This window comes from Pogona vitticeps, chromosome 14 (genome assembly GCF_051106095.1).
Source record: "Pogona vitticeps strain Pit_001003342236 chromosome 14, PviZW2.1, whole genome shotgun sequence".
Taxonomy (NCBI): Eukaryota; Metazoa; Chordata; class Lepidosauria; order Squamata; family Agamidae; genus Pogona; species Pogona vitticeps.
In genome coordinates this window covers 12,207,354-12,232,199 of record NC_135796.1, presented here as the reverse complement: position 1 = coordinate 12,232,199, position 24,846 = coordinate 12,207,354, and the positions used below count along the sequence as shown (strand labels likewise).

The following is a 24,846-nucleotide window of genomic DNA, read 5'->3' as shown; positions in this document are numbered from 1 at the left end:
CCATACATTTTCCCTTTGCTTTCTCCATCTTTTTTCTGACCACCAAAATGGAAGCGAAATAAGTTAAAGACAAAACAATTGTGAAGAGTTTTAGACTGGTAGCAGGAGGCCACTTGCAGCAGCTGGGAAGTAACACATTACAAATAAGGATATTGATTGATAGTGCCACCTTTGACATGGAAGCTAAGCAGGGTTAGGGTTGGTTAATGGATGGATGGGAGACCCACGAAACACTCAAGAATAGCTCGGAAGGGTATGCATAAAAGCCATCAACACTGAGAAGGGACTATCCCAGCCTGAATGGATCCATAGTTTCAATACAGTATAAGAAAGCTTCCTCCTACATGCCTATGACATTACTTTTACTTCTAACTATTGTTTCAGCACGATGTCACATCCTACACTGGCCAAAATCCTACTGGAAATTTATCCATGCACAAGAGGAATGGTAGATGTTGGCTGCGACTAATTGTGGCCAATTGTCAAGGTGCACAATCGGGTAGAGGAACAGGCACATGAGTGATCTGTGACTGGCACCCTGACAATTAGCAACTTTGGCAATTGCTCTAATGCGTGCTTAAATACCCCAATGAATGTTAAAGTAAGGGCTTGCATTGCCATGCTGGTGAATAGTTAGTAATTAGAGATGGGGTTATTAGTATACGAATCCCCCCGCAGAGGTGGACATAACGAGGGTCCAGCCCCATGGGGCTGGACAGTCCACTCACCGATCCGCCACGGGCACTGCAGACCCTTCCAATGGCTCTGGAGATTGCGTTCAGCTTGTCACTCCTGGCAGGAGGCGGGATGACAAGCCTCTCTGCTGGGTCCAAGATTTGCTCGCCAAATGCAATCTCCGGAGCCATTGGAAGGCTCCATGGCGCCCACGACAGCAGCGGATTGGTGAGTGGACCGTCCAGCTCCACGGGGCTTGGACCCTCATTACGTCCACTTGTGCATCTCTACTAGCAATAGTTACTCTCTGCTCCTAAAATGCTGCTTTTGGCAGTTGTCCCCCCTCCCCCTGCGCTCATGCCCCTAAATAATAACTCATTAATAATGAGTCAACATTTTAAATTGCAAACAATATCAACAAGTTCCTGGCCAGTCTCCTGCTAAACAGATGCATAGTGCAAGGATTTTGCAGCTGGATTGCGCCCTGTTCGCCCGGGCCATTGCAAGCTATGCAAGCAGCCGATCATCCTGTTACAACCAACCAGGTTTTGCTCTTGCATAAAGGGTTAGTGGATTCTCTCTTGCTCCAGCATCAAAAGAGGAGCTGTGCCAGAAATGGGTTGTTCTACACACAGTCAACATCTAACAGGATAGTGGCTGGTTTTATTTTAAAAGAACAAAAAGATATGTATTTTTAGAAGTCATGTTCCAACCTCTGGTCCAGAGAAGCGCTTCCTCCTGTCTCTCAAATGGGCCCAATCCAACACTTGCCAGGACACCCACCCCTCTCGGTGTAGTTTCTCTCCTGGTAGATGAACGCTTGTCCCACCTGAACACCTTTGTTCTGAACTGCTACATTCAGCTTAAGACTCTTGCACTGAGGTTTGACCAAAATGTAAGTGTTTTACTAGCCCTTGTGCTTGAGCCATCTTAGGTTAAACCTAATGCAGGTTCCAGCTGTATCAGATTCAAGGACATAAATGGTGTGTGTGTTTCTAGCTGGGAGCGGGACTGGATTCAGCCCCTTCTAAGATCAACTTGCGCTGCGGCCCAAGAATGAAATGAGTTTTTTATGCAACTCCCAGTAATGTATATAAGACTTACCATTTGCAAGAAGACCTGATAAGAGGACAGATTTTTTTAAGGGACCTGTCCTTTGCTAGCAAGCCATTGATATATCTCGGGATACAAAACAAAGCTCCTTAACCAAAGGGAGCTCCCAACATAGGACGATGTTTCCTTGCCCGCTCTTCCCAATCTCACATCACCAGCACCTGTTGGACTATGACTCCCATCACATGACAGCGAACATGACCCACATACTTGGGAGTGGGAATCTGAAGCCTTAAAGGGCTCTGCATTCATGCAACTCATTCATTGTTTGTTTCCCTACCGACAACAGGCTTCTGAAGTGTCAAGGTTTTGAGAATACATTTGGTTGAACGTGGGATCTCCTACATAGTGACTGTGTGCATTAATTGAACTGATTTGCAGCTGACCTCTGCTCCACCCGTATTGCAGATTTAGCAGTTAAGCTTCAAATTGCAACAACAGCACTTTACTGTAGCAGAGACAGCATCATCCCCACTGCACCGAGTCTGTCCATCTAGCTTCTGATGGATGGAAATGTGACGATTTGGCTACCCGGCTGCTTGGTCAGGAGGCTGACTCCCCACTGCTTCTTGGAGGAGAAGAACCAGCCTGTGTAGCCTTGGGCAAACTGCACAGTCCCAGGACACCCCCCCCCCAAGAAGAAAAGGGTAGATCACTTCAGAGTACTATATACCCAGAAAACTCTGAGAAAAGTTTTCCTAAGTCAGAACCAACCTGGCAGCCTATAATCATTATTCAATTACAATGAACTGCCCGAGAGACACCTCTTGAATAAGCAAAGCAACAGCAAACAGGGTGAGAGAAAATATGTAGAATTTAAAAAGGAAAAAAAAAAATCACGGTGGTAGACAGGAGACCCTAAACAGCCCAAGGTTTCAAGGGAGTCGTTGCTCCTACTTACTTCAAGAAGGATAGTGTCCGGGGCATATCTGTCTTTCCAGTGGTCCAGAAATACAAAGTCTAATGTATCCACGTTGTATTTGGTCTTCAGCTGAGGGATAATGTCCTGCGCGTGGCCTTCAAGGATGGTCACCTGAAAGCAAAACCCTCCCCATTAAAAACGGACCCAGAATGAGCACCGAGCAACCGCCGGGACTCAATGGCTTAGTGCAGAGTTTAGGATTGAAGAGGGATTTAGGGCGGGCATTTTCAGAGGGTCTTGCTAGGCCAAGCAGAGTTCCCCCCCCCCCCACTTCCAGGCACCTACACTGTCAGGAACCTGCAGCGCCAGCAACCTCTAGAAGCCCGTACCTGGTCTGTCTCTGCCCTGGGGGGGAGATCTGCTGAGCATTCCCGTTCATTCTTCTGACTGGTAAAGCTCCTGTAGCTGCTGGCAGGATCTAGCACAACGCTGCTTCTGCAGAGGAACTCCTGGGCCTTGTCAAGGAAATTCAGCTATCTGGTGACCCATGGACTTGGAGGAAACTCATCCAGAAAGGAAGCCCTCCAATGAGGAGGATTTGGTTCCTCCAACTGGATTTCAGAACTCGGTACGCGAGCTCTGCTGGTCATTTTACTATCACTGCTGACTCCCTTCACCGTGCTGGTCAATGACCTCAGTGAATAGAGCGAAATGTCGCTATTGGCCAGCGTATATCCCAGGTCTGGCCTGTGTTTATAACAAATCAGCCTCACTTTTTCCTCCCCCAAATCTTGTTTTCTGGGTAGGGTTGAAGAAAAGATGGCTTTGCTACCGGCAAAGGGGATTTTAATTCTCTTGGTAGCAGAAAGGGAGATTTTTGGGCTCAGTCGATGGGGCTCGGCGTCAGATCCTCAAAGCAAGAACGCTGCAGACAGAGGGCAATTGAATATAAGAACAGACGGGTTTTCCCCAGTATGAAGGGCGAAAAGAATGCAGGGGGAAAGCCCTTCCTGTGCCCGGTGGCACTTCAACGAGGTCCTCCTTCAGAGGGAGCCAGGCTGACCTGTTTCAGCGCAAGCAGAAGCAACACAACACGGCGCGTTCACCTTTATTGGCGTTGTTTCCGTTTCCGCTCATCCCGGATTCGTGCTAGCCAGACTAAGGATCATAGTGATAAAGCTTCTGCTTTAAACCAGACATGAGTAACAGTCAGGACCGTACATGCCCACCCCTGGACTCTGGAGGGTCACGGCTCTCGCCCTCACCTCCACCCGTTTTTTTCCCTTTTAAAAAAATGGGTGACCCTTTCCTAAAACCTGAAAGCTCCTTGGTGCCCTCTAGTGGCCACACTTCTTTTAATTGGAGATCATCGTGATCGCAGGTGGTTGGAACCTCCTTAAAGCATGAAGTGTTTTCTCCTTGCGCCCTGCAAAGAACCGAAGGGCCTTTGGAACCCCAATAGTTTCCCCATATATTTTTTAAAATGGGAGGTAGGAGTGCACAAATGCGTTGCCTGCCCATGTGCTTAAACTTGCATTTGTCCCACTATAGTGGAGTCTTGACTTAAGAACGGCTTGAGTTAAGAACATTTTGACTTAAGAACCACTCTCATAGGAAAATATTGACTTGACTTAAGTACTTAGATTTGAGTTAAGAACTGAAAAAAAACCACGTGGGAGGCAGGGAAAGTGCAAAATTTGAACTTTCAGTTAACTGTTGGCCAGTGAAAAGGGTGCCTGTCTGCTTCCTCACTCCTCCCAGCGTTTAGAGAGTGGATTGGGAGACAGTCTTTGGACTGCCTGGTACTGTACTGCCTGGACTGTATTTTCCCTGCCTTCCCTGAACCTTTCTTGACCTAAGAAAAAAAGAAACAAAATATCCCCCTCTCGTGGTCGAAGGCAGAATAGCAGCTTCCCATTAGTTTCTATGGATGGAAAAGAGCAGATACGGATCAAATGGTTTTCAATGCATTCCTATGGGAAATGCAGATTTGACTTGAGAACTTTTTGACTTGAGAACCGCCTTCCAATACGGATTAAGTTCTCAAGTCAAGACCCCACTGTACTATAAAAAGAGGTATCTTCAACTTGGGGGGGGGGGGAGAAACACATTTTGCTGCAGGGCAAATTTCTACCCACAGAAGCCGACTTGACCTGCAGTTGTACTGTCCTTCAACCCAGGCAACGAGGCCTCCACCCCAACGGCAAACCGCTTGAAGTCAAAAGACTTTAACAAAAGAATTTTCGCACTTTCTCTCTTTGCTCTTAATTGTCCATCTCCAACTGGGTCCTAGATCAAATCAAGTCTGAACTCTCTCTGGAGGCAGAAATGGTGAAACTGAGGCTGTCCTACTTTGGTCTTTCTTTGGGAAAGACCCTCATGCTGGGAAAGGTGGAAAGCAGCAGGAAAAGAGGAAGACCCAATACGAGATGGGTCGACACCCTAAAGGAAGCCACAGGCTTGAGTTTGTGAGAGCTGCGGAGGGCCGTTGAGGACAGGATTATTTTGGAGATCACTCGTTCATGGGGCTACCAGGTGGTTTTTTCTATTTCTTAACTATCTGATCGTGAAGATAAAGGGATGAAACAGAAATGCAAACACATCACCCTTCCTCCAGATGAAAACACAGCCCTCTGCGGCTCCACTTTGACATAACCGTACCTTATCCTCGAGTCCCGCAATCTCAATAATTTCTTTTGCGATGGGTACAAATTCCGCGTTGAATTCAATGGAAAACAGGTGGGCGCTCGGTTTCAAAAGCCGAGCGATCCTTACGGCCGAATAGCCGCAGTACGTTCCCAGCTCCAGAGCGACGGTTGGGTCTGCCTCTTTTACAATCTTGTCCAGGATTAAACCTAGATAAGAGGGACAGAGTGGAGAGAAGGAAGAGGTTTATTATAGTTTAGCAATCAAAAGGAGTTGGAGTGTCGTTACTTATTACTACTACTAAATAATACTAACACTACTAATCATAGTGTGCTGTCAAATCAGTAATGTATGCATGCTGAAAATTCCAGCTCGTTCTAGGACTACTCTATTTGGAACTCTGTCCTGCCAGGTGATACCAAAAATCCGTCGGAGGCAACGCATATGGAAGGTGTTCAGCTTCCTCTCCTGCCGGGCACAAAGTGTCCGGGACTCACTGCAGTACAGGAGTGTGCTCAGGACACAGGCTCTATAGACCTGGATCTTGGTATGTGTTGTCAGTTTCTTATTGAGCCATACTCTCTTTGTGAGTCTAGAGAACATGGTGGCTGCTTTCCCAATGCGTTTATCCAGCTCGACATCCAGAGAGAGGGTGTCAGAGATGGTTGAGCCAAGGTACACAAAGTCATGAACAACCTCCAAGGATATTTGCAAGCGGGATCTGAAGGCCTTAGGAATAGACCTCAACAGATGGGAAACTCTGACATCTGATCGTTCAGCCTGGAGGCAGGCAGTACATCACGGCCTCTCCCAATTTGAAGAGACCCTTGTCCAGCAGGCCGAGGCAAAGAGGAAGTCACAAAGGAAGCAAAACCAGGGAGCTGGACAGGGGACAGATTGGATTTGTCTGCAGTGTGGAAGGGATTGTAACTCTCGAATTGGCCTCTTCAGCCACACTAGACGCTGTTCCAAGTCCTCCATACAGAGCACGCTACCATAGTCTTTCGAGACTGAAGGATGCCTACAAGTCAAATCAATTCTGACCTACAGCAACCCTTTTCGGGACTTTCCATGTAGAGAAAGTGCTTTGCCCTTCCCTTCCCCTAGGGGGAGCACTGGGACTCTGCAGCTTGCCCAAGGCTACCCAGGCTGGTTCTTCTCCCTGGAGCTGCGGTGGGGAACTGAACTTCCAGCCTCTGGTTCCGCAGCCAGAGACCTAAGCCACTGAGTTATCCCGTTTTTCTAAAACGCAGGGGCATAGGGAGAATGTCTCAGGACAAAACTTACAATTTTCTTTCCAGAACCAGACAAACCATTAAAATGACTCTGCTCCCTTTTATCAGGTGACTGAGCTCCATACAGGCTGGAGTCAAGGGGCCAACACATAGCATTTCTCTCTCCGGCCACATCCTGTACAGGTTTAAGGCTGCCTCCTAGATTCCCCCCATTGCACTCTGTATTCTAGCTAGATCCTTTCCCCGAACTGCAAATACCTTCCCTCTTATTGCTGTATTTCCCCTACCCCACCCCAATACAGAGCATCAGCTAGGAGGAAAAGATCACTCTCTTAGGACTGCAGAGATGGAAGGGATCCAAGGGATCAAGTCGAGCCTCTGTCAAAGAGGCTTAGCAGGGAATCGAACTCTCAACCTCACACTCCACAGCCAGAGACCTAACCCTCTGAGCTATATGGAGACATGCCCATTGGATTCCCCCCCCTCCTTAACTGATTTTAAATGAACACCATAGTTAGGGCAAACAAGCTCCAGGAAAAAATACCCAAACATGGGGAAAGAAAAACAAGGGCAGGCAGGTCTGCCCCATTGAATGCAAGTCCAAAAAAAGGGGAAAGAAAATAGTTTCCAGGCTACACTACAGAAATCGGGAATCCTCATGAATCACATAAGGGGTGCAGCACAGCTGCAAAGAGACAATCAAGTTTCTTATCACCCAACAATGCATGGACAGTACCTTTTTTTTGTTATTTAAGTAAGAAGGTTTCAGAATGATTATCCCTGGACTAGAACACGGGAAAGGCTAGCTGTTATGTTTACATGGGAAACCTGCAGGTCTAGCAAAAGCTACAAATGAATGACCAGTGAGTACATAGATTTGGTCATATCTTATGAAACTGATTAACAAGGGAAGCCAAGTGGATTATCCGTTGGAACTAGACAGAGGAGAAGTTTTGGACTTCAGGATTTGGGGCTCACGAATCTCATCAGGCCCAGTCAGCAACACATGAGACTCTAGAACAGTGGTCCCCAACCTTGGGCCTCCAGATGTTCTTTGACTACAACTCCCAAAAGCCTTCACCACCACCTCTGCTGGCCAGGATTTCTGGGAGTTGAAGTCCAAGAACATCTGGAGGCCCAAGGTTGGGGACCACTGCTCTAGAAGATGCAGGTCAGATTCCCCCCCCCCAAAAAAATCCATTTTCCAGCGGATGCCCTGGGATGCCTGCAATAAACTCACTCAGGGTGAACTTAAGTTCCAATGGGACAAAACCAGACTCCTGATTTTGAGCCTCCAGATGTTCTTGGACAAGTTTCCTGAATTCCTGACCCCGGGCTGTACTAACAAGATTTTTGGAAGACAAAAATCAACCTCTGGGGAGCCAAACCAACGGGGCTAAAACATGACTCATTTAGCCTGGTTTCAAGGCTGCATTTTTCTTTAAAAACCACAGATTATGAATTGCTAGTCAGAACAATATAAAGACAGGGCCGTTTACTACAAATAATTCCTTATTGGTAAAGACCCTACACGGTGCCTGTTGCAAACTCGTAAAATTTAGGGGGTGGTTCATCTACCAAAAATCAGGCACGTCTTGTCCCAAAATGCAGAACCCCTTCCTCGGCCTGGCCATGAGCTGCCTGTGCTGTTTGGTTTATTTCTAAATACTGGGTTTACATTGAAAACACAGTTTTAATGTGCCCATAACTTATTCTACCCTCTTTTTTTATTCTAAACTCTGACCGGATTTCTTAAGAGATAATGAACTCAAATCCAGTTCCAATGGCGCTCAATCACTAGCAGGCCCAGATGGCAATTCATATATTTAAATAGAGTTCCAAAATGGCTCTGGAGAGAGATCTGGAGAAGGAGTGTGGCATAGTGGATACAGAGGAATGGACCGGGACCAATCTCGGTTCAAATCCCTGCCTAGCCATGGAAATGCTCCTTTATTATTATTATTATTATTATTATTATTATTATTATTATTATTATTATTATTATTATTATTATTATTATTATTATTATTATTATTATTATTATTAATAATAATAATAATAATAATAATAATAATAATAACAACAACAACAACAACAACAACAACAACAACAACAACATTATCATTATCATCATCATCATCATCATTATTATCATTATCATCATTATTATCATTATTATCATCATTATTATTATTATTATCATTATTATTTCAAAATATGAAACACAATCAAAAACTGATAAAAGCATAAATACAGATGTTATTCAAAGGCTACACGTTTTAACAAAAAAACTTAAATATCGGTGGAGTATGTATGGTGTTCCTAATAGTACCCTTTTTTGCATGCAGAAACCGGCAACTGATTATAATATTTTATAAAATTCCACGGCATGGTTCCTGAAGCCCCTATGACTGTGGGGACCACTGAAGTGTGTTTCATCCACAAGCGAGATGTTTCGATGGCCAGGTCTCTGTACTTTGTTCATTTTTCCAGTTCTTGATTTCCAACTCTGGCATTCCCTGGAATTGCCATGTCAATGATCCAGACATTTCTTTGTTCTGTTACTGTGCCATCTGGTGTGTTATGCTCGAGGTCTCTGTCTGTCTGAATCCGAAAATCCCACAATATCCTGACTTGATAATTTTCTGAAACCTTCTCTGCCTGATGTTCCCACAGATTCTGGGATCTATATCTTCACATAGTGACCGATGTATTAATTTTACTACAGTGGGGTCTCTACTTAAGAACGTCCCTACTTAAGAACAATCCAACTTAAGAACAGCTCCATTTGCTAAATTTTGCTTCTACTTGAGAAAAAAAATCCAGATAAGAACAGGAAAAAAAACTTTCCTGCTCTTTTTTTAACCTTAGGTCATCTTAGGTTAAAAAAAGTTCTCCTCCTAGTGGTAGAGTACGTATTAACCAGCTTTGCATTAGTTCCTATGGGAACTAATGCTTCAATGTACGAACGCACCTCTACATAAAAAAAAACCAGCCAGAACGGATTAATTGGTTTTCAGTCCATTGCTTCAAAATTAGCTTCGTCAGAAGTGCTTTTAACACTGTTCCCTGACCTAAGGGAAAAAAAGAAAAAAATCCCCCTCTAGTGGTAGAAGGCGGAATAGCAGCTTCCCATTAGTTTCTATGGACGGAAAACAGCAGATACGGATTAAATGGTTTTCAATGTATTCCTATGGGAAATGCGATTCTACATAAGAACTTTTCCACTTGAGAACCACCTTCCAATACGGATTAAGTTCTTAAGTAGAGACCCCACTGTACTCTGTCATGCCTTGCTTTGTAATCTGTTTGCAGAATATTGGGATTTTCGCAGATGAGGTGTGACACAGTTTCATCTTCTTCTTGGCAGAGTTGACATTTGCTGTTAGCATTATTGTTGATACTGTCGTCGTCGTCATCAACATCATCATCATCATCATCCTTATGGTAGAAATATTTCCATCCTTTATGTGCTCAAGCAATAATGCCCTAAAATATCAAAAATCTAAATAGGCTGCGGGCGAAACCCATTCTTAAGGCCCACGCAGACAGTTGCTTATAAAAGGCACATCAACAGTACAGTCTCCGGACTACCAAGGCATGCCGTTCATCAATTATGTCTCCCTTATGACCCAAAGGCAACATAAACCGTTGCCATAGATCTTTTATGACGTTAATACCAGACACTCACCCCCTGCAACCCATAAATCTTTGAGGCGGCTCCTGTCTCGACATTAAAACAAAGCATCCTCTCTTACAGCACTAATGGCCATGACTTTGAATTAGCAGAATATCCAGGGAACAGCCCATCAAAATCTAAGCACACACACAAGTCTTGTAGATTTCAACGGGGGAGATACTATTTAAACAAGTGCTTACGTCAGTCTAGGTTTGTACATTGCATCCTTCCTCTTAAAGGCTGTCGAACTGGGTCTCTATAAAGGCAACGGTGAAGTCCCTATTTGGGGACTCAGGGTTGAGAACCAATGACTTAAATTATAGACATTATGAATACCCCTTCTGGCATACAGGAGTGGAAAGAGAAACCCATTATTTTACAGTGGAGGAGAACAACGGTCCACTCATCTGCTTTCCGCGTCCCTTTCCAAGCAAACTAAGCTCTTCTTCCTAAAGGAAAGGAAGAGGGGACAATTTCAGCCCTGATGTCTTCTGGGGGTTCCTGGGTATCGTACAGGTTGATTCTGGGAGTTTCAGCCCAAGAAAGTACGTCATCGTTATCATCCTCTTTGAACGGCAGAGACGGAAGGGACCCTACGGATCATTGAGTCAAGGAGGCCCCGCGGGGGAATCTGCACTCTCAACATTCAAGCCATGGTTTATATACAGCGTGTCTCTTATTGCCATCGAAGCCTTTCTGTTTGGAAGATGCCGTGAGCTTTACATCCATCTCATCCTGACAGGCCAGAGTCGTCCCCAGACGTAGGGCTTCAGGGACGCAGCAGATGACCAAAGCCGCTGGGAGCCTTTGTTCCATCAAAATTCTTTTTTTTTTTTTTTTTACAAATGGGGAAACTGAGCTGGAAGAGTGGGTGAGTGGAAGGTACAGTCATGCCCCACTGGACGATTACCCTGCTTAACGATGAATCCGCTTAACGTTGATGTTTTTGTGATTGCTTTTGCAATCACAAAACGATGGTTTAAATGGGTTTTTTTGCGGTGCGATGATCAGTTTCCTGCTTCGGGAACCGATTTTCACTTTACAACGATCAGCAAACAGCAAAATGGCCGCTGGCTGAAGAAAATCCCCCCCCCCGCTGTTTTTAGGACTGATTTTTCACACTATAGGCACCGAAAATGGCTGCCCCTATGGAGGATCTTTGCTGGACAAGCAGGCATTCAGCCCACTGGAACACATTGAACGGTTTTCAATGCATTTCAATGGGTTTTTAAATTTCGTTTGATGACGTTTTCGCTCTACAGCGATTACGCTGGAACGAATTAACGTCGTTAAGCGAGGCACCACTGTACCTTGATTTCCCTAAGACCCACTCCATCTAAATTAAACACAGGACAGAAAATCTGCCCTCTCTTTCCCACTCTTTTTATTTTCTCAAAACCAGCTGGGTAGAAATCAGACGAGATACCAGACAAGGCACAGCTAATCCTTTCGCACCTGTGCCTCCTGGCTGGAGAAATGGCCTCACTAGGGCAGAAAAGGCAGGCACACAAAACAGACGCCCATTATTTCCCCGTTAGGTGGGAAACCGCAGCTTGATGGGAGGAGGAAAATATTGCAGCTGGGGAAGAAGAAACCAAGTACCGAAGCACCCATTCAGATTCACTCACCGTCGCTTTCGAACAAAGTCCAGCTACAAGGACTCCTGCAACGTTAGCTAGTCTGGTCTTATCTTACGAGAAAGTAGGATTAACGGTTCACCAATATTAATTAGCAAGGATATATTTTACAACGGTTAAAATGCACAGTGTTTGGTTTCCAACAGTGAAAAACAACAAGTTGTTGGAGAGGAAACAGAGCCATCCACCTGCCTATCGTCCTCCAACTCGCCTGTACAGAAGTCGTGGTCACCTCTGGCGACCAAGCAAGCTTAAAATGGATCTAAAGCCAGGAAGTCACTCCCATTTACCTTTCTCATCGCCTACATTCATGGCCCACTCCTTCTGGGAGCAGTACTTGTCGATGCAATCGAGGACGCTCTCCGCATCCCCTTTGATGGCGTTGTACGACACCGAGTTCAAGATGCGCTGCTCTTTGCTCTGGTCCATGACGAAGTTGGTGATTTTCTCTAGGACGAGTTCATTCCAAAAGATGTTCGCGTGGGCGTTGTTTCGGAGCAGCACGAACAGCGCCACCATAAAAAGCACCGAGCCCACGCCGACAGACACAAGAATGGTCACTATCCAGTTTTCCAGCATCTGGAGGAGGGAAGGGGAGAGAAAGGGAGTTATCAGTTAAGGTGGCACGCAAGCAGCCTTCTGCTGGTCTTTTAAGGCAGAACATGTGCAAAGCAAGGCTCTGAATGAAGAGGAGCAAACAAGGAGCTTCTGGAAACGGGAACTTCTACCTGGGAATCTCCATGGTAGACCCTTCGAAGGAGGCAGAAAAAAAATTGTTTTGGTTCCTATTTTAATATAGGACAAAGTTGTGCTTTCTTAACTAACCTGAAAGTCAGAAAGCAGGGGTCCTTTTCATTCTGCATACGTTTGTAACGTGGTTCTCCCACCAAAACGTGGAGAAAAAGACATACACCTCTGTCCGTAGAAACGTGCCTTTTTGTGCTGCCTTTTCTTTAAAATTTGCAAACTGGGAGGCAAACAGAATGGTCCACAACCTCTGAAGTTGCGGAAACCACAATAGCTGTCTAATACCATCGGATTGACCCACTAGGAGGGAAGGGCTGTGCCTGGTGTGGAAAAGGAAGAGACTGGGCAGCGGAAGAGGATCTGAGAGCTCTTTTGCCTTGATTCTCACACAAGGCTCATCTACCGATTGCACTTGTTCGGTAGAACAAGGGTTCCCGACCCTGGGGGTCCCCAGATGTTCCTGGACTGAAAACTCCCCGAAGCCTTCCCCACCAGCTGTGCTGGCCAGGATTTCTGGGAGTTGTAGGCCAAGAACATCTGGAGACCCAAGGGTGGGAAACCACTTCTCTAGAATCTTTTCCTGGCTGTCCTTTCAGAGTCTCAAGCTCTCTTTGACTTCACTCTCCTTTTTGGTTCATGGCTGACTCAAGGAAGAGAAAAATCGGCAGCTGCCCCCAGACTATGGAACGCCCTCCCAACTGAAATTCACCTGGCGCCGACACTGATGATATTTCGGCGCCAGGTCAAAACCTTCCTGTTCCAGAAGGCTTTTAATTGAAATAACATTAACTGTGGGTCTTGATGATGGCAATTTAAATTTTAATTTGTATTTTAATCGTATTTTAATCATTTTATATTTTATTGTGTTGAATTTTAATTGTTGTAAGCCACCCAGAGACCTTTGGGTAGAGTGGGCGGCATATAAATTAAATAAATAAAAAATAATAATAAATAAAAATCTTCATATGGGCCTACGCTATAGGCTATACATGCTGCTGTTATTTAATTTTTTTTAAAAACATGGCTTAGGTTTGTTTGTTTTTTTAATGAGAAGCCACCTGCAAATTTTGACACATAAATAAATAATGTTTCAACTCTTGCTGGTAGCTAAAGTAAAGCTGCTGTAGCTTAAGCATACTGTGAGAATATAAGACTCACAGTCTTGACAATCATGGTAGGAAACGTTGAAGGAAGCACAAGAAGAGAAAGACCTAACGGGCGATGGACAGACTGAGTGAAGGAAGCCACAAGTCGTCATGACCTAAAGGGAATCGGAAAACAATAATAACCCAGGCTATCCAAAAAAAGAAAGAAACCTGGACAGCAAATCCAAATCAATCATCAATCCAAAGGTCCACGTGGGCCTGGTAAGAATCAAACCTGTTTCCACCTGTCCTGGAAGCATCTCTGAGGAGCAACAGAACAAAACTTTGCTCCCCAACAGGATAATGCCCTAGAAATCAGAGGGAGAAGGATCTTCTCGGACCTCCAGTAATGAACACAAGGTGCAAACAGGTCTGTGCAGATTAGCATTGGCACTGAACCATTCTGAAACCCTGTGATCTCTCTCTCTCTTGCAGCTTCTGTTCTGCTTGATCATTTCACAAATTCGCGAAAACAATCTCCCCATAGACCCGTTTGGTCTCTGAAGTCATCTCAATTTATTTCCGTGCGCTGTACGCCTTCTATTCTGCTGCCCCAGGTTTATAGAGTCCGTGATGTTCTTTTCGGTCTTTACAGAGTATCCGATTTACAAATTTGCCGCTTGTGACGTCACACCGCTTTTACAACTCACGAGACCGGTGGAGGTCCCAAACCCTGCGGTAGTTTTTCCGTGCACCTTTTCCAAAGCCGTGCTTTGGCCGCAGGCCCCAGAAATCAGCCGTGCCCCCCTCCCCCCTCCGAGGTGAAGAAAAGCAACTGGAGAGAATGACAGGGACCTCAGAGAGGGAAAACTCATGTACCATCCACAAAGTTTTGAAAAGCAGCGGCATCAGCCCGTTTTTCGATTCTGCCTGTACACACACTTCTTCGACATTCACAATGAATCGTCCATTCTGTCCTCTCGCCGAATCCAGAACTTCATTCTTTCCTAGCCCCGTTTCCACCATGATCAGGCCAACAGTATGAATTCACCAAGGAAATGCAAAGCCCCCCTTTCTGCGTCTTGCGGCTGGATGCAACCCAGCCAAGCAGCCCTTGCTTTGAAGGCAGATTCTTCCACTCCTGGCATCTCCAGCTGACCGCTTGGGAACAGGCTTTTAAAAAAAAAGTCATTTTGCTTCTAATGCTTGCTGTGTTTCAGAAGTGACTGCTTATCATTATTTATTACAATGACTTTTTAAAAATTACTCACTGTCCGACCTCTTGCATTGCCCTCTACTTTGTAGAAACAACCAAGAGTCTTTTAGACCTTAGGCTAATAAGTTTTAATCAGGCATAACATGGTTTCCTGCTATTGCTGAAATTTTATGAAGTGGGCAACAGCCCATGACGGGTCCTGCCTGATAAACAGTTGAGAGACTCCTCCTTATAGGAGGACACTCGATGCGTCCATCACAGAAGCAAATACGTATATATATTTGGCAAAAACAGAAGAAAAGTGCTGTGACCCCTTTAAGACTCCCCAAAGACTCGGGGTGGGCTTTCCTGATTTACAATCTCCTCCTTCCCTCCAATTCTTTGTTGCTTCTCCTGCAACAATGTGGGCTCTCTTTGTGAGACTCTCTGCTTTTCAGAACTATTTCCAGAAAAAAAGGGGGGGGGAGAGAGAGGACCCTTGGAACTGATAAGAAGATGGCGCACAATTGGGAAAAAAATCTTCTAAAAAAGGCTTTAAAGAACCCTTCAAAATGGAATTTTAAAAGTACATTGGAAAGTATTCCTCATTACAAAAGTCAAAATAACTTTGTCCCCATTACATGACTGTTGTGATGTGATTTTTCTTCTGAAATTACTCACTCACTCACACACACAGATATACATACGGGTGAGACAAAATGGGAAAGGCACATTTTGGAAATCCTTGGAGAGCCACAGTGAGCCAGAGGGCAGAAAACTGGGCTACAGTACTACGTCACGTAGTCTCACTCGATAAGATCCCCAAATTTAATATGCTAGATTCATAGTCAGGATTTGGCTCGATGTGTCCATCACAGAAGCGAGCTTTAGGGAGAAGGGGTCAGCAGCTTAAAAACACACACTATTGTTGGTGTGCAATTTTCAACACACACACACACCGCTCTCCCCCCCCGCCACCCACCCACCCAAGCCTGCAACAAGCACAGGTACCATATAAACCCTATATCTGTATATCTGTTACAATGGTTCATCGACTTTAAGCCTTTATCACATGTGGAAACCCTCCCTGAAAAATATTTGCCACCGTACGACAGTAAAAATGCTGTCCGGCCTAGATTTGGTTAAGGTATATTACCTCAACCTGCTGCCCCCCAGGCATGGATAATGGGAGCTGTAGTCCAACTCCTCTAAAGCAGTGGTCCCCAACCTTGGGCCTCCAGATATTCTTGGACTACAACTCCCAGAAGCCTTCACCACCACTTCTGCTGGCCAGGATTTCTGGAAGTCCAAGAACATCTGGAGGTCCCAAGGTTGGGGATCACTGCTCTAAAGGGTAAGAGTGGGGGAGGAAATGAGATACAGAAGCTTGTCCTTTAGCTTTGAGTCCTGCTAAATGGAAGGAAACGATCAGAGCAAGACAGCAGAGATCAGATCAAGCCCTGCACTATCTCTGGAGGAAGGAGATGTTGAAACGGAGGCTGTCCTGTTTGGGGCACATTCTGGGAAGGCAGGATGCTCTGGAAAAAAGACCATCAGGCTGGGAAAGGCGGAAGACAGCAGGAAAAGAGGAAGACCAAATACGAGATGGACTGTCTAAAGGAAGCCACAGGCTTGAGTTTAAAAGGGCAGTTGAGGACAGGACATGTTGGCGATGACTCATTCACAGAGTCACCCTAGGTTGGAGGCCACTTGATGGCACAACGAACAGCCGCAACAAACAGAAGTGTAACGAGCACACCACCTTACCCGCTTTATGGAGAAGCTGGGATCCTGTTTAGCGAGGATCAAAACTGGCACTGAAAAGCCAGACCAAAGCCGCAAGGGTGGAAAGAGGCCAGGGAAGCACACACGCACGCACGCACGCACGCACGCACACACACACGCATGCACACGCGCGCGCACACACACACACTGTTTGTGCCCTCCCCTTTGAAACAAAAGGTGACTTTAGAAAGAGCCCTTCCCGAGACAGGGGGAAAAAACAGCAACCTCAGCAGAAACCTTCGGCACAAAGTGATCAGCCTGTCTCTTACCTTCCCGGGACTGAAAGCAAGCTGGGGGGGGGGGGGGGAGAGGAGAGAGAGCCTGGCTTTTGACTCAGCCGCAGACCTGGCAGCCAAATGCCTGCAGCTGAACAAAAGGAATTCAAGGGCCCCAAATCCAGGGGTGATAACAATAGAGGCCATTGTTATTTCCCCTGGATGGGCAGGGGTCTAGGCAGCCGATCATCTGATGGCGCTGGACTCACTGTCATTAGGAAAGATGGCCAAGATCCTACGGACGCTCACTCTTTTAGCTAGTCCAGACCTTTGTACATAAATCCTATGGGGAAAAGGGACTGCATGGTGGTTGATCCTCCGTAGATATAGCTGGCTATGTAGGTCAGTGGTTTAAGTCTCTGGCTGCAGAGCCGGAGGTTGGGAGTTTGATTCTCGCCCACTAGGCCTCCTGGGAGAAGAGCCAGCCTGGGTGGCCTTGGGCCAGCTGCACCGTCCCAGGGCTTCCCCAGAAGAAAGAAAGGGCACACCATTTCTGAGCGATCTCTACTTGGAAAACCCTGAAAAGGGGGTTTTGCCATAAGTCAGAACTTACTTGATTAATACATGACTATTATTGAGCTGGCTGGATGCTCTTTCCATGCTCATAGATAGTTGTATAAGGAAAGGCTGTACAAGAGACATTTATGGTTCAAGGCTGGGGAAACAAGGGGTGATTGGCCTGTTTCTTGCATAAATTAACATTCTAAGAAAAGCTTGCTTTCGAGCCTTATTGGGGTTCCTCTTTAGATTGAGCCATTTGTTACCTTTTAAGAAACGAACAAACCATTTCTCTAGGGACAGCTGGAGAACACTTGGTGGTTACAAAAAGAGAGAGGGTCTTCCTGGGTTCACCCTGCCCATGGCAGATCTCCTGCAGGGCTGAGGCATGGTGCCATTGGGAGGATGCTGCCGGACATTTGGTGCTCACCAGCTTGCTTTTGTGCTTAGAGTGATGGGATGGGAGCCCGTCCGCCCCTGAGCCCTGAAAACCCACTGGGTAACCTTCAGGTTTCAACGCGAAATCAACCCTGAGTGCTCCCTGGAAGGACAGATCCTGAAGCTGACGCTCCAATACTTTGGCCATCTCATGAGAAGAGAGGACTCCCTGGAAAAGACCCTGATGTTGAGAAAGGGTGAAGGCAAGAGGAGAAGGGGACGACAGAGGATGAGATGGATGGACAGTGTCTGCGAAGCAACCAACATGAAATTGACCCAACTCCGGGAGGCAGTGGAAGACAGGAGGGCCTGGCGTGCTCTGGTCCATGGGACCACAAAGAGTCGGACATGACTTGAACGACTAAACGACTAAACAACAACCACCTTCGGTGGGTCACACCCTTGCTCGCAGCCAGGTCGACCTGCCAAATTTGCTGCTGTGAAGGTGGAAGTTGTGAAAAGGAGGTCTGTGTTCATGGCCTTGAAATCATTGAGGGGGGGGAAAGGCAAGCTTTAAGCATCAACAATCAATAGAGAGATGTGAGGGGCCTAGACTCTCCGTGGGGGTCAGAAGGTGGAATCCCAAACCATCCAGAGGACATGGTGGCTTCACCCTTGCATAGACGACACAGAACTAGAGGGATCTATGGCTCAACTTGGAGTTAAGTCAGGCGTCTCTCTTCCTGACAAGAACATCCATCCATGGCATGGAATGCATCCTATTTAACTCTTGCCAGCGGTCACTCACACTATTATCCCCATTGCCTTACCTGCACGTAGGAGAAGGAAAGGAGGAGAGAGACCTCCCAGCCCACCCTCCCTTTCAACTTCACAACATTATGCACAATGCCTTTTGAAGGCAACGCATGATTGAAGTCGTCATGGAGACCAGCTCCACCCGCAGCGCTGTGGCTGTTTATTCACCCATCTGCTTATCTATGTCGGGCAGGGTTACCACGTCTTCTAAACGGTCTCATTGGAGTTACTTTCTCTTTCATCTTACCAAAGGATGGACTTGGGAAATGGTCTCTATTGGAAGGAAGAGCCGAAGTTCCAGGGCTTCGCCTGAGAGAGGGTCTACTATGGTAGGGCAGCCGTGAGGGTCCCGGGGACCCAGGATGCAGCCTCGGGGCAGGGCAAGGTGATCCAAAGTCCAGAGAAGGTCTCCCAAGTCCAGTAGAGACCAGGGGTAGACAAGAGCCAAGGTCAAGATAAGAACATCCTTCTGGAAACCCACTCACATCGTTCTGGAGGAGCAACCGGGACGGCCCAAGGACGTCACATGCTGGAAGATTCAAGACCAAGAGAAGGCAACTCTTTCTTCATGCAAAGCAGTGAATGCTCTAAGATGTGGAGCACGCTAGTCTCCATGAAGGCCAGGCGCGATCCTAACCCCAGCCTCAGATGGAGCCCGTCTGTGAAGAGGAGCCATTGGGGAACATAAGCAGAGAGGGTCCCTGTCTTCGTGTCCATCTGCTGGGCTTTTCAGAGGGACCTGGCACGACTGAATGAACAAAATGCTGGACTTAAAAAAGAGAGAGAGAAATTGATTCGCTCAAAATGTGGTGCTGGAGGAGAGCTTTCCATATACCCTAGAAGGGCAGAAAGACGAAAGAAGTGGGTCCTGGTTCGGATCAAGCCTGAACTATCTCCAAAAATGACAAGCGAAGGCTGTCCTCCTTTGGGGACATCACGAGAGGGCGGGATTCTCTGGAAAAGACCATCACGCTGGGAAAGGTGGAAAGGCAGCAGGAAAAGAGGAAGAACAAAATATGAGATGGACGGACTCCCTAAAAGGAAGTCACAGGCTTGACTTTACAAGAGCTGAGCAAGGCTGTTCTGGACAGGACATTTTCGGAGACGGCTCCTTCGTGGCGTCGCCTTCAGTCGAGGGTGACTGGATCGCACAGAACAACCACAGAACATCTCACAGTCTGCCCGCCGTATAGATCCAGCCAGCAGATCCTCGGGGGAAGCCATCCCTTACCACTGCCCACCAGCGGATCCACTGGAGAGGCAGAAAAGCTCAGCAGGGCTCTTTCCAGTTGCTGCCAATCAGAGCTGGTAACTCTGATCTGGAAGGATTCCTGTACTCGTATGGCAACTCTCCCTGGCCTTTCTTCTTCCGGCACGCAGGCTGGGCAAGGGCTCAGCTCCTTGAGTTTAAAACCTCCCCCTGCATGCCCAGGCATCTTCATTTAATGTTTTATTTATTTCTTCAAGTGCTTTTGCCCTCAGCCTTGCGAGTTGGCACACCGTCTCTCTGTTTCCCTGTGGACCCGGCTGCTTGTGGCTGCTTGATCCACCTGGTGTTGTTTTCGCAGCTGGTGCCACCGAGGGAACCTAAAGGGAGGGTTCGTCCCCTATCCCAAGGGTGCGCAGGGCAGGATTTGGGGGGGGGGGGGAGAAGGGCCTCGTGGTTCCTCGCTCTGGAACAGGAAAGCAAAAAAAAAAAACGGAGAGCTGTCAGACTGGGACAAGGACATGGGCAGAGTAAAGAAGGATCCGCGAAGCTAAATCTGGGGGGTTTTCGGAGTGCTGATGAACATAAAACATCTCTCTCAATTTTTTTTTTCCAGGACTCAAAAGTGTTTTACCATTCTCTTCCTCTGGGGGGCACCCTGGGACTTGTGCAGCTTGCCCAAGGCTACGCAGGCTGGCTCTTCTCCCGGGAGACTCAGTAAGGAATCGAACCTCAGCCAGTGGAGGTTGGCTCTACACAACTGGCAGTGGGGGACAACATCTCCAGAGGTTGCTGGCCTCCAACCCCCATCAAGCCTAACCCACACGGTCAACAGAGAGGGAACAATGGGAGCTGCAGTCCAGGAGGAACCGGAGGACCATCAGTTGTCCAGTGCAATCTGTGGAATTAGCTGCCACAGGCCCCTTGACTCAAAAGGCTTTAAGGAGGGATCTGGTAGATTCCTGGGGAGAGCATATCTAATGTAATAATCAAGGTGGTCATGAGGATTCTCCTCCGTGTCCATGCTTAGAGTCAGCGTACATCCGAGTGAAGTGCAAAAATGGGGGGGACAGTCAAAACAAGGAGGATTGCCTTCAAAGAACTGCTCGATAGCTCAGGGGTTGAGGTCTCTGGCTGTGGAGCCATAGGTTGGGAGTTCGATTCTCCACTGAGCCTCCTTGACAGGAGCTGGACCCGATGATCCATAAGGTCCCTTCCAGCTGTGCAGTTCCAAAATCATAAAACCTGGCGGTGAACTTACAGGAGGAGGCCACCCATCACTAGAAAAGGGACGATGAACGCCAAACAACTCTCTCGTGCAAGCCGAGTATCATGAACCGCTAGGGGATGTTAAGGCTTCCTGGCAGACCTACCCATCGTGAAGCAGACTCTCCTCTGCTAGAAAGAAACAAGGAAAGATGGATTGAACCATGAGTCTTGTCCTGCTCAGTTGTGATTGACAGGGACCAGCCGCATCCAGCAGAAGGTTTGCCGAGCCGGGTATTGAACCGGCAACTGTTGGCAGACGAAATGTATGCTCAACCGTTGAGCAAACACATCCCGTTCCTATATGGTTCAGTAGTCCGAAGTCTAAGGCAGCATCTTAGCACCCAGAGCGATACCCTTGGGATTTTCCACATCGCCTGCCAAGATCTTTTTGACCTGTTATTTTTCAACCCACTGATAAACTCTCTCTCTCTCTCTTCCCCCCCTCGACCTGTTGACCTCCAGAAGGGCCGGGAAAAGCTCTCCTGAAAGCCATCAACATGCCATCCAGTTGCAATGCCTTTTTCCATCTATCCCAAGAGCCTAATGGGTCGCTTAGAGTTGATTAGCAAGCCCGTGCTGTTCAAAAGGGCAGCCTTCAGATACAAAAGGTGGACACAACCAGTCTATCATGCTCAAGGAAAAAGAAAAAAAAAGGGAAAGAAGCCACACCGGTCTCTTTCCCCACCGAAAAAGAACTCTTTGTGCATTTGGCTGTATTGCTATAACGTGGGGGGGGGGGGGGGGGGAGAGAGAGAATTGTATCTGTGGGGAAAAATACTCTCCGTCTCCCTGGGAAAAAAATGTGCCTGGCGTTCAAGCGAGAGTCCTCCGCGGCACTGCATAATAACACTTTGCAATTACCCGGCGGCTTTATTTTTCAAAGCTGCGCTGCAAAATTAATTAGCCCTTTCACGAAGTCTCCGCACAGCCAAGGGCCATTGTCAAAGCGACACGGAAATTAAGCACAAACACACACAACGTACTCCAGAAAGGCGGAGGGGAGGGCCATCGACCCACTGTAGTCAAAAAGACCAGACCTGTTCTCCGGGTCTATAAATAAGCGTATTGTCCTAAGTACTCCAAGAAATCAGCTCAGTCTTAATCACAGTTGACCTTCAAAAGGAGCTGCCAAAGACAGATGTGTCCATGTGTGGCTCGCAGGGATTGTGCATAAAAAAAGGGTTCAAACAGACCGCACGTAGTCTTTTATTTCAGAGTTGATGTGGCGCTAGGAGGGAATAATCAACAAGTCAATGCTGTCTGATGGCGAGAATACACAGAAGGGGCTTTCTCTTCTTCCGGCGTCGCTCTGAAACTATGTCATTTGCCCAAGGCTACACAGGCTGGCTCTTCCCCCCCTCCCCCAGGACCAAATGACAACTCACACATACACAGTTGTGCTGAAGGGAAAGCAAGAAGGAAGCAGGAGATTCAATCGCAAATCTCTCCTGCCAACTGAGCTACGTATTCCCCAGACGTTCAACTGCTCCCTAAGTGTCACGAATGCGTTCTTCCGTACAACTCAATCGGAAGGCTTCAGATTATAGGACAAATATAGGATGCTGACAACTTTGGTCAGGTTTATCTAGTCCAGTAGCTAGCTGGAGAGCTCAGTGTTTGTGACTGTGGAGCCAGAGGTTGGGAGTTCGATTCCCCCACTGTGCTTCCAGGGAGAAGAGCCAGCCTGTGTAGCCTTGGGCAAGCTGCACTGTCCCAGGCTGCCCTCTAGAGGAAGGGAATGGTAAAGCACTTCTGAATACTCAATACATAACTAGAAAACTGGGAAAAGGTCACCATAAGTCAGAAGTTACTTGAGGGCGCACAGCTACTAGTCTTATTTCTCTCCGTATGTGTTTTGGACCACCAAGTCAGAACCAATTTATAGGGACCCTAAAAGAGCTTTCAAGGCCAGTGAGATATTTAAGGAGTGATTTTACCACTTCTACATACCCTAGTGAGTTTCCATGGCCGAGCGGGGATTCGAACCCTGTTCCTCCAGGGTCCTAGTCTGTCGCGCTGTTCGCTACACCACAACTGGGAATCCTAGTCTTGTCCAGACCAGTATTTTTATCATTTGACCGACAGTAATTTCTCCATGGTTTCAGCCCAGCCGCCTCTTAAGATGCCAGAGGTAGTTGAAGCTAATACTTTTGGCATATAAAGTCTGCGCTTGACTGACAAGCTAGGATATAATGAAAAAGCAAACAAACCCCCTTGTCGATAAATGAAAATCAGATTTTAAAAAAGCCAGGGTCATATTAGCTGCCTAAATAAACCATTAGAAGGCAGCACACCTTCGGCTCAATACGTTGAGACCTGCATCCCGATTTATTATCTGTCTTTTAATTTCCTGGTTAAACAAAGAGAGAGGACTGGAGGGTTACTTTTAAAAAAGGAATTACCACCTGATATGATGCTATCACCCCCAGCTCCATTTTCCCCTCCAACCCACTGGGTGATTTTTAGTTTTAGCACGAAAGAAGACTAGCAGGCATTTTGATTTCAACAAACCCACAAAACAAAGACCGAGTGTCACAAGAAAAACGTTGCCATAGCAATTCCCAAGAAAACATGGGCTGTGTTGTGAGGGAGCGATTAAAAAAAAGATATACTAAAGAATATCTACACGTTTCCTTCAGAAAGGAAAACTTCACAACAGAAAATGAACATCTAAACCTGTAACCGTCATGTTTATCAAGCATTACTGTATGTCCCATTTAATAAATGCGTCTTAGTCCACTCCATATTGCACTGTTAAATTGCTTTCTTTGGCTAGTTACTCAGTTTTAATGATATTATTTCCACATTTCAGAAGTTTCGTGTTTGTTTTGGGCTCTTAAAATATCTACTTCAGAAACTGCAGGAAGAGGGGGAAAATAATGTCCAGTTTTTTCATTTTTCAGAAGAGGACTGGAAAAGATCCGGCAGTTTGTTGAAAACACACCTATGTTTTATGGGAACGCATGAGCTGTATCCAAAGTAAAACAAGATGTATAAAAGATCCTAGTCCTCATGGCTGGATTTCAGAGATGGAGACTCGGCTACAGGGGCAGAGTAAAGATCTGCATGATTTTTATGATAAAAGTGTAATGCAGTTCCACACTTAAGCCCCCAAAACCCATTTACACCAGGGATTTAGAAAAAACAGAGTTTGACTTAAACTTTCAGAGCAATCTTACATGCATTTGTTTATCTGGGAATAACCATGGCTGAAGTAAATGGGACTGAAAAAACTGAACATGTGTGCCAAGACTGGGCTCTGAATTTGCTGTGTTTACTTCCCACTGAATCTAACAGGATGCAAGTCATTACAGTGGGCTTATGGAATTAATCCGTATTGGAATGGTGGCTGCAGGTCAAAAAGTCTGTAGGTCAAGTCTCCATTGACCTACAATGCATTGAAAACCGATTAATCCCATAACCGGCCGTTTTTGTTCCATTTTGCTTTTTTTCCCCCCAGTCTGTAGGTCGATTCTCCGGCTGCAAGTCGAACCTAAATTTTGCGGCCAGAGAAGTCTGTAACTCGAAAAGTCTGTAAGTGGAGCCGTCTGTAAGTCGAGGGTCCACTTGTACTGGTTTTTCTCATTTACGTCAGTGGGGCCAAAAAAATGCCCCCCCCCAAAACCTAAAACACTTTAATTGTGAAGCAGGAAGCTTCTGGCCCTCCAAATGTTTTCTGGACTACCACTCCCATAATCCTACATAGGTCTAACTCATATTTTAGGTGGGTCAAGGGTCGCTGGG

The 24,846-nt window shown here is 46.5% G+C and overlaps 1 protein-coding gene across 5 annotated transcripts in view; it reads right to left on the bottom strand.

Annotated features, from left to right (window-relative positions):
* The window catches only part of COMT (catechol-O-methyltransferase), a 41,945-nt gene that overhangs the window by 4,104 nt on the left and 12,995 nt on the right, over positions 1-24,846 (bottom strand). For all 5 annotated transcript variants that reach the window (XM_072983715.2, XM_072983714.2, XM_020805466.3 and 2 more), the window contains exons 2-4: positions 12,138-12,426; positions 5,312-5,505; positions 2,690-2,821 (exon numbers count right to left, since the gene is read on the bottom strand). In XM_072983715.2, the coding sequence (XP_072839816.1) occupies positions 2,690-2,821; positions 5,312-5,505; positions 12,138-12,426 (615 nt within the window). The remainder of the gene's footprint in view (positions 1-2,689; positions 2,822-5,311; positions 5,506-12,137; positions 12,427-24,846) is intronic.